We start from the raw sequence: 14,417 nt of genomic DNA, 5'->3' as shown, positions 1-14,417 counted from the left end.
ACAGAAAAAGCCTTATGTCCGAATTTGGACTGCTCGCTCAGAGTATGCTAAATTATCTCAAAGCTAAATTATCTAATCTAGCTTTGGGGGAGTAGACAAAAAAAGGAGAAAAAGAAGAGAAGAAGCGAAAAAGTAAGCAAAACAAGAAGAAAGGAAGCTGGGCAAGAGGAGAGGAGAAGAAGAAGAGGCCAGAATAGGAGACTGCTCAATTTTGGGATAGAGATTTGGAGGAGATACGAGGAGGGAATATCGACGCATAGTTTCGTTAATCTTACTCTCTTACTCTCTCTCTCTTTCTCGACGCCCTCGAAAAATATAGCCAGGGCCGACCAAAAACGTCCTCTTACCCGGGTGATAATGCCGCTTTTGCCCCAGTTCATTTGTCCATTGATAGATTCTCAAATGTTTTGGATGCGTTTTCCTGGTTCATGGTGACCGGCGCGTGGGACCCCTGCGTGGGATGAGCCGTTGGCCAGCCCTGGAGCGTCTCGCGTGCCCATCTTGGGTAACGTCGAGCACTTCAGCGGACATTATATCTGGCGTCGCGACGCCTCCGACCCTCAGCCGCTCCGCAGTCGCCCGTCAATTCACTACTCATTCTCTCGGTTAGTACCAAACTCCTCTTCATTATTTTTCACCCAGTGAATCTCCTCTTTCTTCTTCCTCAAACATCATCATCTTCATCACTTTTCTTCCAATTCAAAAATTTGAAACTTGAATTTTAAATTAAAATTGAATTTGAATTAAAAATTGAATTTGAATTCAAAATTTGAATTTGAATTCAAATCTCCAATTTTGATTTGAATCGAAGTGAAAACTCGAACCTGAAAAAAGAAAAAAGTGTCGGAATTAGTGATACCAAAACTACTAACTGTGATTATTATTAAATAGTGAAGAAATATATAAAAAAATTAATATATAAATATAATAAATTGTGATTTACTTATGGAATGGGAGCGATTACTTGAGGATTTGATCAACTGCTTTTTTATCGAGGTGTTGTGATCCTGGGGTTTTAATCCACCCTTACGGAAGATAAACCTAGTGAAACTCAGTGGATTCCTTTCTTGAAACTGGATAGTGATCATCAATGTGAATAATTATTCCGATCAATTGACATAAACGTCTCTTGCCATTGAAACGATTCAGAGGAAGAAGAAAGACTCAAAAGCTGGAAATTTGAATCTCTTCTTTCCAAGAGCGAAGAAATTGTACTTCTTTCCTTGGATGCCGAGAGGGACGAAAACGTATCCAAATAGAGAAGTGGAATTTCCTTCTGGAAAAAAAGAGAATTTTTATTTTCACTGTTCGAGTAATAATTGTATTTTCATTTCTTAAAAGTTAGAAAATTTAAAAACAGTTAGAAAAAAATTAAATTAAATAGTTAAAAATTGAAATAATTTTAAAAAAAGTTAGAAAAGTTTAAAAAATTAAAAATATAATAAAAACATTTAATTGAAGAAATAATTCTTCTTTTCTTATACGAAAAAAATTGTTTTCAATATCAAGTCAAAAATCTCGCTTAGTAAAAAAAAATGCTTAAATAAAAAAATTATTCATACACAGAGGAGAATAAATTTGATTTGTAAAATAAAGAAAATAATTTCATTTAAATATTATTAAAAAGTAAATGTCAGAATCAGAAATAACATTTTTTCTATAGAATCGGAAAAATCATTTATATTCTTAAGAAGTAGAACATATTTTGATATTTAAAAAAATTTGATCATTGTTTTCATTTAAAGATTAGAAGATCAATTGCAATTTAAAGATCAATTGCGATTAATAATCCTCAAATTGCAAAAAAAACTATTCCAGTAGTTTGAGAATTAAAACTTCTTCTCTTCTTCCTCATGCATGCTCATATATAGAAAACGAGAACGTAAAAACTATCCATTTAAAAATGAATGGGAGTAGCAAACTAAAAATAGTTTTTCAAAATATTTACGAAAAAGAGGAAATACAAGTGTCTTCTACACACTGAAAAAGAGATCAAGTGACGTAAATCTAACTAAAGACGAAATTGTCAAGGCTGACGATACAGTTTTCATAGCACGAGATATTATATCATTTGACGAGAATCCAAAAATAATCGCTCACTTTCTATGAATCAGAAGAAACGAAAGAATCGAAAAGAAATTTCAAATAGTGTTCTCTACTGTTCTAGAATACTTTTTTCTGATCTATAAATAATATCTACCCAAGAAATAATTGTCGAAAGTTTTACAAATAGAAGCAAAGAAATTTAGGACTTCGATTTGTTCCGAAAAAAACCTTTCAATCCTCTAAACGAAATTTCCAATAAAATAATCCAGCAAAAAATCCTCCACTAAAATACCTTTATTAAAAATAATTTCCCGTTCGTTTACAGTTTTGTTATAGAATTTTATGGAAACGTGTAAACAGCGAAATTAAATTCTCTCCTGTGAACTTAATACTTATATTGTGTCAGTTTCACAAATTTTTTTTTAAATAGGCACTAAATAAACAAGTTTACACTAAATAGTAGTTGAGTTTACTTAGTACCTACTTTGAAAGTGGTAAATTTACAAAAATTTCTAAAAGAATAAAAGTATCAAGTTTACGAGTGCGAATTTAAATTCTGTTTGGAAAGACGTTTCTGTAAAATTCTATAAACAAATTTGTAAACTTACAAAAAAAATTTTTAATCTTAAATTTAGGGAAATATTTCTTTGATTTCAGAAATCGTAACTAAAAGTTATTCAAAATGTGTGACGACGACGTAGCCGCTCTAGTCGTAGACAATGGATCCGGTATGTGCAAGGCCGGTTTCGCAGGAGACGATGCACCACGTGCCGTCTTCCCATCCATCGTCGGTCGCCCAAGACATCAGGTTTGTTGAATATTTTCAAACTTTTTTTTCAGCAAAATCCACAGGGAAAAAAATTCGGTGCATCAAATTTTGTACTTTTTTACTTATGTACTCTTGTACTTTTTTAATCTTTTACTTTTGTACTCTTGTACTTTTTTACTCTTTTACTTATGTACTCTTGTACTTTTTTACTCTTTTACTTTTGTACTCTTGTACTTTTTTACTCTTTTACTTTTGTACTCTTGTACTTTTTTACTTTTTTTACTTCTTAATTTTGTACCTTATATTTTATTCCTGTATTTTGTACTTTTTTTACTCCTGTACTTTTGTACTTTAGTAAAACAGGATAAAATTTGTCTCTTAAACCCAAACCAAAAGTACAATATTTGCAAAAAAAGTAGTTCAACTGAAGCACAGAAATTTTTTCCCTGGATAATTCGATAGTTTTTTACCTGGACTTTGATAATTCTAGACATTTTTTATTTTTGGACTCGGACTATTTTAGTCATTTTTTATCTAGACTTTTAACGATTCAAGAAATTTTCTTATTCAGACTTTGATAATTCGAGGCATTTTTTTATCTAGACTTTGACGAATCGAGACATTTTTTTTTATCCAGAATTCATAATTCGAGAAATTTTTTATCCAGACGTTGATTATTCGAGGAATTACTTTATCCTGACTTGGACAATTCTAGACATTTTTTATCTGGACTTTTTCGATCTTAAAATTTTTCTAGTATTTTTCGTAAAATTCTTTGAATTTTCCCTGATTCTCCTGAATAATTTTACTTTCCTTGACTTCCCTGATTTGTCTTTCCTGTGCAAACTTAATTTCCACTGAGACTTTGACGATTCGAGACATTTTTTATCCAGACACTTTTGATTTCAATAAACTTTGTTATGAACCGTTTGGAAATATTGACTCCTCAATTTCAAGAGGCAGAGAAATCTGAAACAAAGTCCGAATATTAGAAGAAAGTAAAAGCAGGAACCGAAAGGATGAAAATATTGTGATTTTTCTTTCCCCAGGGTGTGATGGTCGGCATGGGACAAAAGGACAGCTACGTGGGCGACGAGGCCCAGAGCAAGAGAGGTATCCTCACCCTGAAGTACCCCATCGAGCACGGAATCATCACCAACTGGGACGACATGGAGAAGATCTGGCATCACACCTTCTACAACGAATTGCGAGTCGCCCCCGAGGAGCACCCGGTCCTGTTGACCGAGGCGCCGCTCAACCCCAAAGCCAACAGGGAGAAGATGACGCAGATCATGTTCGAGACCTTCAACAGCCCGGCCATGTACGTCGCCATCCAGGCCGTGCTCTCGCTCTACGCCTCCGGTCGCACCACCGGAATCGTCCTCGACTCCGGCGACGGTGTTTCCCACACCGTGCCCATCTACGAGGGCTACGCCCTGCCCCACGCCATCCTCCGTCTCGACTTGGCCGGCCGCGATCTCACCGACTACCTCATGAAGATCCTCACCGAGCGCGGCTACTCCTTCACCACCACCGCCGAGCGGGAAATCGTGCGCGACATCAAGGAGAAGCTCTGCTACGTCGCCCTCGACTTCGAGCAGGAGATGGCGACCGCCGCCGCCAGCACCTCCCTCGAGAAGAGCTACGAGCTTCCCGACGGCCAGGTCATCACCATCGGCAACGAGCGCTTCCGCTGCCCCGAGGCCCTCTTCCAACCCTCGTTCCTGGGAATGGAATCCTGCGGCATCCACGAGACCGTCTACAACTCCATCATGAAGTGCGACGTCGACATCCGTAAGGACTTGTACGCCAACAACGTCCTCTCCGGAGGCACCACCATGTACCCAGGTATCGCCGATCGTATGCAGAAGGAAATCACCGCCCTCGCCCCATCAACCATCAAAATCAAGATCATCGCTCCCCCAGAAAGGAAGTACTCCGTCTGGATCGGTGGCTCCATCCTCGCCTCCCTGTCCACCTTCCAACAGATGTGGATCTCCAAACAAGAATACGACGAATCAGGTCCAGGAATCGTCCACCGCAAATGCTTCTAAATTCCTCCCTAAATCAAATCCACCTAAACAGAACATCTCCAAGTGGATTAAAATCAAAATCAAAATTCTTCGACTCTCCATCATCAGAATGTCGAATCGTTATTGTTCTCCTAACCCATTGGCTAGGATGGCGACTTTCCTCATCGTATAATCATCGTTCATGCTCGTATGTTCACTTTATCCCCCGAAGGGCTTTTTTTTTGTCAACGAAATAATAAAAACGGAGGGCTCTTCGTACAGTGCAACCACCAGACGTTGCGTAGCTCCATGAGACATTCGTTTTCGAGGAAATAAAGAGAAGAACCTGAAGATTACAAAATGAGAAATTCTTTTTGTTTTTTTTGTATGGATGTGTCCAGGGTCGCTTCTATTTACTTCGAAAAGGACATCTCGGACACTTGAAAGAGTTGGAAGAAATTTGTTTTTTGGAAAAACAGTTCCGAATGTCTATGAGAGAGCCACGCAGCATCCTGGTGGTGCAATGCTTTGTTTTTTTTTACTGTCGCGCTAGAGATCCGGCCGACTCCTCAAAGATTATTTATGATATCTAGAAAATAACTGTATATCGCGTCTGTGTCTAAGTTAATGTGTAATCTAGTCTCACATCAGCGAACCGTAAACACCGGTATTCACGTACAATATATATCTATAATTTAATTTATTTTGTAAATATTATATATTATTATATTGTTATACAATGCCAAAGTCAAAGAATATACATTATCTCACATATTTTTTGTGCCTTTCTTTATTTCTCACTCTCTTATTCTTAATCCTCTGCCTTAAATTTTATTCTTTCATTTCTGCAAAAATTTATTATTATTATTATTATTTTATTATTAATTTGCTGAATAAATAAAAGCAGTTAAATTTTTAGTACCTTTCAACTTTGGTATTTTTTTTTTAAAGTTTAGTAAAATTAGGAAAGTAAATAAAAACTTAATAAAGAAATAGTGAATTAATTTCGAAGAAGAAATTGAAGAGAGACAACATACAAGAGACAACATTTGGGGAAATTCGTTATTTTTTAATCTTTTTGGAACCAATGTCTATTCGTCTATGAATTTAAATTTAATATTCATAAATATTCATCATAATATCATAAATATTTAATATTCTTATTATATTACAATATACACAAAATAAAATAAACAAAATAATAAATAAAATACAATATAAAAACAAATAAATAATTCATAATACTATAAGTAATCTACAATTTTCGATTTTAAAATTGAGAAAAGAAAGAAAAAAGAAAATTTCTTCATAAAATTGTCATTGTATGGTATTTCAAGATTGGAAGTTAAATTTTTTTATCATTAATGGTATTATTTTTAAAAAAGGCGTTAGTTACGTGTCAAAGATTATAAATGATATTATGTGAATAAAATTCGAATGATTAAAAGAATAAAAAAAAGGTAAAAAACAATATTATGTAAACTCTGTTTTTATAAATATAATCACACTCTTTGTGATCCACTTTTCGTCAAAGATTAATATTCAAGATAATAACCAAATATAGCAAGCGATATTATCACCTGGTCTTTATCAATAAATAAATTGTCTACTCGAAATCATCTTGCATAACAATGTATACTTTTCTTTCCTCTCGCATTTAAAAATATATTTTATTCTCAATTTGTTTGAATTTATTTAAAGAAATTATTTTTATACTTTTTGTCTTAAAGCTTGAGAATTCTACTTTGCTGAGAACAACAAGTAGCAGCAATGGACGTAAAATTATTTAAACAATAATTATTATTATTTGTATAAGTATAATTAAGAATAATAATAATATTAGTAATAGTTAATGGAGTAGTAATGAAATAATTTTTGAGAATAAAGAAAATTAATAAACAAATTTTCGAAAACGTGAAATAAACAAAATAAATTTCAATATAGATTTAAAAAATCAGTGTAGAAAGTATAACTAAAAGAGAATGTATAATTTTAATTTGGCAAAGCGTCAATTTTCAAAAGAATTTAACTACACGAAGAAATAGGAAATATCTAAAAAAAATCTTGGAAGAATATTCAACCCTTTGAAACAGCTTCGCTCCTTTAGAATTTCATTAAGAAGAAAATACTAATGAAATTAAAGAATCTGGAGCATGGTTTGAAAATATCTCAGACTGGATATAAGAGCGCAGTTAAAGAAGAAGAAGAAGAAGATGGAAGATCGTCTTTTAAAGAAATAAGAAAGAAGAAGAGAAGAATCAACTTCAAAATAAATTCAGATGCAAGTTATTTTTGTTTGTAAACGATCATGTCAATCTCTACGTGGGATTCTTCTTCTTTCTTTTTTTTTTGAACACTCTTCGCGGGTGACGTATTGAAATATTTCACGAGCGAAGAAAAATCTTTCGTTATCGTCTTGAATACGTCCACCTGTTTCGAAACGAATTTCACACGAGACGAGAGGGAATCACACAACACATCCTTCCTTGCATGGTAGCGCGTGAATTGGAACTCTCCCTTATGATAAATTTAGAATTTAGAAATTAGGTATCAAGGCCAAACAATCGATATATGAAAAATAAATTATTCTTTTATCACTCGCCTTTTTGTATGTTGAAAAATTTTCCTTTGACTTTGAAAAGCAGTCTCGTCTTGAAAATAAATAAACGTTCATTTCCCAATTTTTCACCAGTGGCAGTCGATCTGAAAAAGAATGAAAATTTAATTATTAGTATTGTAAATTTTCATATTTTATATTTGATTCGAATTTTTATTTCAGAAACTAAAAAATGTCCTTTTGCATCTTTTTTGAAATTTTTGACAGAGAAAAAAAAATCAATTGAAAAGTTTTTTTTGATGTAATAATTTTGCAATTTTCAAATATAATTGCAGTTTAATAATAATAATTCGAAACAAATCGTATAATTCAGGATTTTTGAATTTTCAAATATAATTGCATCAATAATAATAATTCGAAAAGATTTTGGAATTTTCAAGTATAATTGCAGTAATAATAATAATTCGAAACGAATCGTAAAAAAGAACTCTGGTCTAATTAAGTTGATTGGACAATTTGAATGCATTAAAAGTAGAATCGTAAAGTTAGTGAGAAATTATGAATATAAATAGAGGAAGTAATGATTTCCTTAAGACAAACAGTTTCGTGTTAAAATCGTACGTCTTAAACAGGAAGAAAAAAAATAATTTTACAGCGGAAGATCATTTTTACGAAACGAGGCTTGAATGACGTTTCAAATTCTTTAAAAGATCAAAGGGAATTTTGCTCTTTAAGAAGTAATTCCAAAAAATGACTTAACCACCATATTTCAAAATAGAAAATAAACGGAATACAAAAATAAACAACTAAACGAATTTGAAAAAAATGATAAAATAGAAAATATGCAAAAAGGAATATTTTTTTCTTTCTTTCATTTTTCCCTTTTTGTAATTTTAAAATTTGAAATTCCGATTTCAAATAAAAAATTAGAGAATTTAGAGAATTGAATGGAAATGTAATTGAAAAAATTACAAACAAATCCTAATTTTCCATTTTTTAATTAAAAAAAAAGGAAGTTTTCTGAAATTTAGTTTCAGAATCCAGAAATATTGAAAGCGAACAAATTTTTAATATAATTTTTTCGCAAGAATTCAATTAATTTTATAAATAGTGCAATTCTTTGCAAGAATTCAAATGTTTTCAAAACAATTTTAATTGAATTCCTCGAATGAATTCAATTATTTTTATAAATAGTACAATTTTGCGCAAGAATTCAATTAATTTTATAAACAGTAAAATTCTTTACAAGAATTCAATTATTTTCAAAACAATTTTAATTGAATTTCTCAAAAAAATTTCATTATTTTCAAATATTTCTATAAAATTTTTCATAAGAATTTAATTATTTCTTAAAATTTTAATAAATGATTCAAAAACAATTTTATAATATTTCATATTTAATTTATATCATAATTCAAATTAATATTTGAATATTTTCAAAATTTACAATTGAAATTCTCGAAAATTTGTATTTCAAAAATTTTAATGAAATTTAGGAAAAAAATCAATAACTTTTTAATAAAATTTTCCAAAATTAGAATTCTTTAAAAATTTCTTAATCAAATGTACCAAAAATTCGAAAACAATTGTATAATATTTAATTTTATTATTAATAATATTTAAATCAATATTTAATTTATATCATAATTCAAATTAATATTTCAATATTTTCAAAATTTACAATTTCTCCAAAATTTGATTTTCAAAAATTCTACTAAAGTACAGGAAAAGAATAATTCTTTTTAACATAATTTCCCAAAATTGAAATTATTTAAAAACTTTTTAATTAAATATTCCAAAAAATTAATTATTTAAAAAAAAATATTCAAGAACTATTTTTGAATTTTAGTTAATTAATTTTTGACTATAGTAATTTGGCAGACTATAAAAATCAAAATACGTTGCATTATACACCGAAAAATTGGAATTTTGTTGCAATATTTGAAAGAAAAGTCGACAAAGTCCCATTTTTTGGAAATGAGTCCAGAAAAATCGTCTTTTTCTTCAAAAGAGTCGAGAAAAAATCGCCTTTTATGAAAATAGTCGGAAAAAGTCGCTGTTTTTTTTAGGAATAGTTTCAAAACTTCCAAAACTTTCTACTATTCAAAGCCTGATAAAATGAAAAATTCTTCCAAATTGGGAAAATTTTTGTCTGTACATTATCGAAAAAGAGAGAATTCTCACAGCTTTATGAACACGACTTTGGGGGATGAAATCTGACATATTTTTGCGTTCTGTTTGGAGAAGAAGCCTGGTGTGCCGCCTAGTTCGGAGAGCGTCGCGACGCCTCGGGAAGCAAGCCTTTTTCGTGCCTGTTGGGCAGGAACCATTGTCCAAAAATGCGGGGGCGTATAAACGAGAGCATATATTCGACGTCGCGACGCTTCTTCGGCACAGACGCCACTACACTCTGTCCCGTGCACGGTACGTACTTCCACTTCCTCTTCAAGAAAACAAAAAAAAAATTTCTTTCGACAATTTTCTAATCTAACTTCCGATTACAAAATTCTGGGATTAGTACAACAAAAGAAAAAAAAAATATATAATTGTGCGGTTTACCTTTTGACAAACCAAAATTTTCTGTGCTTCGTCCAACTTCCGGTTCGGTGGTGAACGCGATAGTGAATTTCTTCATTATTCAGTGTGCTCGTGATTATCAAATATTTCTTCGTCATTCTTCTTCATTATTCCTCTTCCTTCAAGAAGCTTTCTCGTCAATCACTTTCTTTCCTGAGTAAAATAAAATTAATTAAATTAATTAAATTAAATTTCAAAAATTTCCCAACTTCTCTGATTCTAATAGAATTTTTTGATTTAAGGGAAATTTGTTTTCTCCAAGAAACTTTTGAGTTAATTAACTGATTTACTCAAAAGCTTTCTGGAGAAAAAGAAACATTTAAAAAAAAATTCCATCTTTTCTGATTTTAATAGAATTTTCATTTTAAGGGAAATTCTTTCTCTCCAAGAAGCTTTTGAGTCAATCAATTTATTTTTTGAGTAAAAGAACAGAATTTAAAATTTTCCGTCTTTGGTGATTTGAACAATTTTAATATTAAGAGAAATTCTTTTAAAAAAAGTTCCATTCAATTATTTCTTCGTTGTTTTTTCTTTCTTGTATAAAATATTTTTTATACAATTTTCAAAAATATTTTTTATACAATTTGCATTTAGAACAAAATTAACATTTTGTTCTAAATGAAAATTGTATAAAAAATATTTCCCTTTAAATAATTTGAAAAATTAAATATTTCAGTATAAACATAAAAATTCTAAATGGCTTCAGACAAAAAAAGAAATTATTCCAAGTCTTCCAAATTAAAATTAAAAGTTTAACAGAAGTTTACAAATTTTTCAAAAGAATTTCAATTTTAAGAGAAATTGTTTTTAAAAAAAGTTCAATTGAAATTAAGTTATTTTTCATTAATTTTCTTAAATTTTATAGAAACTGTTTTCCTTCGAATTATTTGAAAAATAATCTTTAAAAGTAAAAATAAATGTCTTTGAAAGTAAAATAAATGAAATTATTCAAAGTCCTTAAAATTTAAAGTATATAAAGCAGAAATTAAAAAAAAATTAAAAGTAAAGATTCAAATTACTACATTTTATCAATGAATAAAAATAAAAATTGAAAATCGCTTTGTAAATTGTAAATTTAATTATAGATAAATTTAGTAAAATAGAAAATATTTTGATACTGATATCGAATTTTGTATTTTTCTTTAATTATTTAATTAATTTTTTAAATTAATTTAATTTGTAATATTAAGTTAATAATAAAATTAATAAAATTGATATAGTTTTTATAATAATAACAAAAGTAAAAATAATAATCATAATAATTATAATAATTTTAATAATTATAATAATAAGAAAAATAATGTAACATAATTATTTCATTCAAGAATCACTTTTATAAATTGTTCCTGAGTTTAAAGAAAAATTTGCTAAAAATTTAACACTGAAGAGAGAAATTCAAAAAAAAAGTTAAAATCGATGAATACAAAAATATAAACTTGTTTGTTTTCTGTTGTTTGCATTTTCTTAATTGATATGTTCCACATTTCAAATTCGATATCAGTAAACAGTGCTCTGTTTATCAGAATATGGCAAAGTGCCATTTTGAAAAATATCCAAGTTCACGATCGCGTGAGTGACTTTATGTTTTGAAGGAAATCCAAATCTTGAATCATCTTTTTTTTCTAAAGTCTACTTTCCAATAACTATATATATATACAAAAATAACAATATATCAAATTTCAAAATTATTTTCAAATCCAAATTCTGCAAATTTCTTTAACATTTTTCTACAAAATTTTTTATTCATTTTTTATTGAAATGGAAATTAAATCAATACTTAATAAATATAGAAATAAAAATGAAGGGAAAAATTTAAAAGAAATTTTTTTATTAAAGAGGAAAAATAAAGAAATAAAAAAGAAAGGAACACTTTATGATTAAGAAAGTTAAAAATATTTTTTATTAAAATGAAAAATAAAGAAATAAAAAAAGAAGGGAAAGGTTTATGATTAAGAAAGTTAAAAATATTTTTTATTGAGATGACAAGTAAATAGAAATAAAAATTACTTTTAATTAAAATGAAAAATAAATAAATACTCAATAAAGAGATAAGAAGTGAAAGGAAAAATTTCCAAAGAAGAACATTAAAAATTAGGGAAATTTTTTAATTTCTTTTTAAAGATTTCAAAAAATTTTCACTTGAAAAATAAGAACAAAATTCTAAACTATTTTTAGTGCCAAAAATAAGAAAGTAAAAAAAATATAAAATCACCAAAGTTTTTTGTATGAAAATAATTCCTTTCAATTTTTCTCAAAATAAATTATTTTCCAGATGATTCAAGATTTAAAAAAATTTCCCCTAAATTAATTTTCCAAAATTAAAATTTAAAGAAAAAAGAAAAATTTTTGAATAAAAAGTCTTTCGTCGACGAAATATTTCAGAGTAAAGGAAAAATTCTAAATTTGGAATAATTAACAAAGCCGAAGGTCTGAATGGACTTGGAAGTTTTCACGAGAGCTAAAAATATCTCAACGAGGCTTTATAAGGTCATGCCTCCCTAAACGTGACGGTCTCTATAAATATAGAACCCCCTGCGAGAAAGAAGATGAAGAAGAAGAAGATAAAGAAAAACTCTTACGCACGTGATAATAATTATCCAAGAATCAAATTTTCAATTTTTTTCCCCACATTTTTCTTCAATTGAAGAAATATGATAGGTTTTTTTTTCGAAAAAATTATCCTCGAAGAATGGAAATTTGTCAAAAAGGTCTTTGGCCGGTTTCCGCGATTACGTTTTTCTTGTAAGAATCACATAATCTTGGCACGCGTGTATTTTCTTCGGATGCTGACGAACGCGTCGGGGTCCATAAACGACTCTTGAACTTATAGGGAGCGTCCGTCGTTCGTCTAAAGTTAGCGTGCTTGGCTGAAAATAGCGTCGCGACGCCGTGGCTCTCTCTCTCTCTCTCTCTCCTTAGTCCGCTGCTCCTTGATTGCCTATCGTTTTATAGGCAACTGGGTCATTTCTGGCACGCGAATCTGAAACATTGATTAGAAAAAAAAGTTAGATATATTTTTTTTCAACTTTTCAAACTTTGACAATTTTTAATTCAAAAATTTTTTTGTAATTCTATGTCAATCGTTTTCTTTCTCTTCATTTTTTCCTTTTTTCAAATTATCATTTCTTTTGCAGAGCAAATATTAAATTTATAATTTTTTTCCTTTTTTCAAAATAATAAATTCTAATTTTAAAAAAATAATATTCAAGAATCTTTATTATTAAATAAGAAAATTAAAAAATAAATAAGAAATAAATAAATAGGAAAATTCAGAAATGTCTTGAGAAATGCGTAGATTTTGGATATAGGAAAATAAAAAATTGTTATACATATACAAAATTTGTTATACAAAAATTGGGGTGGTATAATAAAATTGGAGGTTGCAAGTTAATGTTACCACTGCTGCGAAATTAATTAGTATTTAGTTCATGAGAAGAATTATCCAATCGACGCGTCACATGATTATTTGCGAAACAAGAGTGATTCATTGAAAAGGATAGCAGATGAGCCAAAAATTCCTAATAGCTATTTTAAACTCTAAGCACAAAAATTTCCATATATGGAAATCATTCCTTTCTAATAAAAAAAAGAGTATTCATTCCGGGGCGAAAGTAAATTCTTTTCCCACGAATCACTATTCTAACAAATTGCTTCTTTAGACTGTTGATCAACAATGACAACAACAACAAAAATAACAAACATTCTAAAAAGTCAAAGAAAACAAGAGAAGAATTATTGTTCTCTAAAAATTATTTTCTAGTTAAATCAATTTCTATTAATTTTCAGAAAGTAGAAAGACAGCGAAACCAAAATGTGTGACGACGAAGTTGCAGCTCTTGTCGTAGACAATGGATCCGGTATGTGCAAGGCCGGTTTCGCCGGAGACGATGCACCACGTGCCGTCTTCCCATCCATCGTCGGTCGCCCAAGACATCAGGTTTGTTGAATATTTTCAAACTTTTTTTTCAGCAAAATCCACAGGGAAAAAAATTCGGTGAATCAAATTTTGTACTTTTTTACTCTTTTACTTATGTACTCTTGTACTTTTTTAATCTTTTACTTTTGTACTCTTGTACTTTTTTACTCTTTTACTTTTGTACTCTTATATTTTTTTACATTTTCTACTTCTTAATTTTGTACCTTATATTTTATTCCTGTATTTTGTACTTTTTTTACTCCTGTACTTTTGTACTTTAGTAAAACAGGATAAAATTTGTATCTTAAACCCAAACCAAGAGTACAATATTTGCATAAAAAGTAGTTCAACTGAAGCACAGAAATTTTTTCCCTGGATAATTCGATAGTTTTTTACCTGGACTTTGATAATTCTAGACATTTTTTATTTTTGGACTCGGACTATTTTAGCCATTTTTTATCTAGACTTTTAACGATTCAAGAAATTTTCTTATTCAGACTTTGATAATTCGAGGCATTTTTTATCTAGACTTTGACGAAT

The 14,417-nt window shown here is 29.7% G+C and overlaps 3 protein-coding genes across 3 annotated transcripts in view; 2 read left to right on the top strand and 1 right to left on the bottom strand.

The window, feature by feature from the left end:
- The first annotated feature begins 460 nt into the window (after positions 1 to 460).
- LOC122498620 (actin, muscle-like) lies at positions 461 to 4,949 on the top strand. Its single transcript, XM_043606440.1, has 3 exons — positions 461 to 605; positions 2,704 to 2,854; positions 3,865 to 4,949. Exons 2-3 carry the CDS (start codon positions 2,729 to 2,731, stop codon positions 4,867 to 4,869), a joined length of 1,131 nt encoding a protein of 376 aa, XP_043462375.1. The 5' UTR covers positions 461 to 605; positions 2,704 to 2,728; the 3' UTR covers positions 4,870 to 4,949.
- LOC122498627 overlaps positions 612 to 14,417 on the bottom strand; it is a 19,605-nt gene continuing 5,799 nt past the window's right edge. The window contains exons 2-6 of the mRNA XM_043606446.1: positions 12,545 to 12,941; positions 9,944 to 10,114; positions 7,430 to 7,530; positions 944 to 1,276; positions 612 to 824 (exon numbers count right to left, since the gene is read on the bottom strand). Coding sequence (XP_043462381.1) covers positions 1,088 to 1,276; positions 7,430 to 7,530; positions 9,944 to 10,019 — 366 coding nt within the window. The 5' untranslated portion in view covers positions 10,020 to 10,114; positions 12,545 to 12,941 and the 3' untranslated portion in view covers positions 612 to 824; positions 944 to 1,087. The remainder of the gene's footprint in view (positions 825 to 943; positions 1,277 to 7,429; positions 7,531 to 9,943; positions 10,115 to 12,544; positions 12,942 to 14,417) is intronic.
- LOC122498621 (actin, clone 205-like) overlaps positions 9,656 to 14,417 on the top strand; it is a 6,441-nt gene continuing 1,679 nt past the window's right edge. The window contains exons 1-2 of the mRNA XM_043606441.1: positions 9,656 to 9,808; positions 13,748 to 13,898. Of these exons, the coding sequence (XP_043462376.1) occupies positions 13,773 to 13,898 (126 nt within the window). The 5' untranslated portion in view covers positions 9,656 to 9,808; positions 13,748 to 13,772. The remainder of the gene's footprint in view (positions 9,809 to 13,747; positions 13,899 to 14,417) is intronic.

Source organism: Leptopilina heterotoma, unplaced genomic scaffold (assembly GCF_015476425.1).
Source record: "Leptopilina heterotoma isolate Lh14 unplaced genomic scaffold, ASM1547642v1 Lhet_152, whole genome shotgun sequence".
Taxonomy (NCBI): Eukaryota; Metazoa; Arthropoda; class Insecta; order Hymenoptera; family Figitidae; genus Leptopilina; species Leptopilina heterotoma.
Note: the sequence above shows the minus strand (reverse complement) of the source record. Positions and strands in the feature narration are given on the sequence as shown.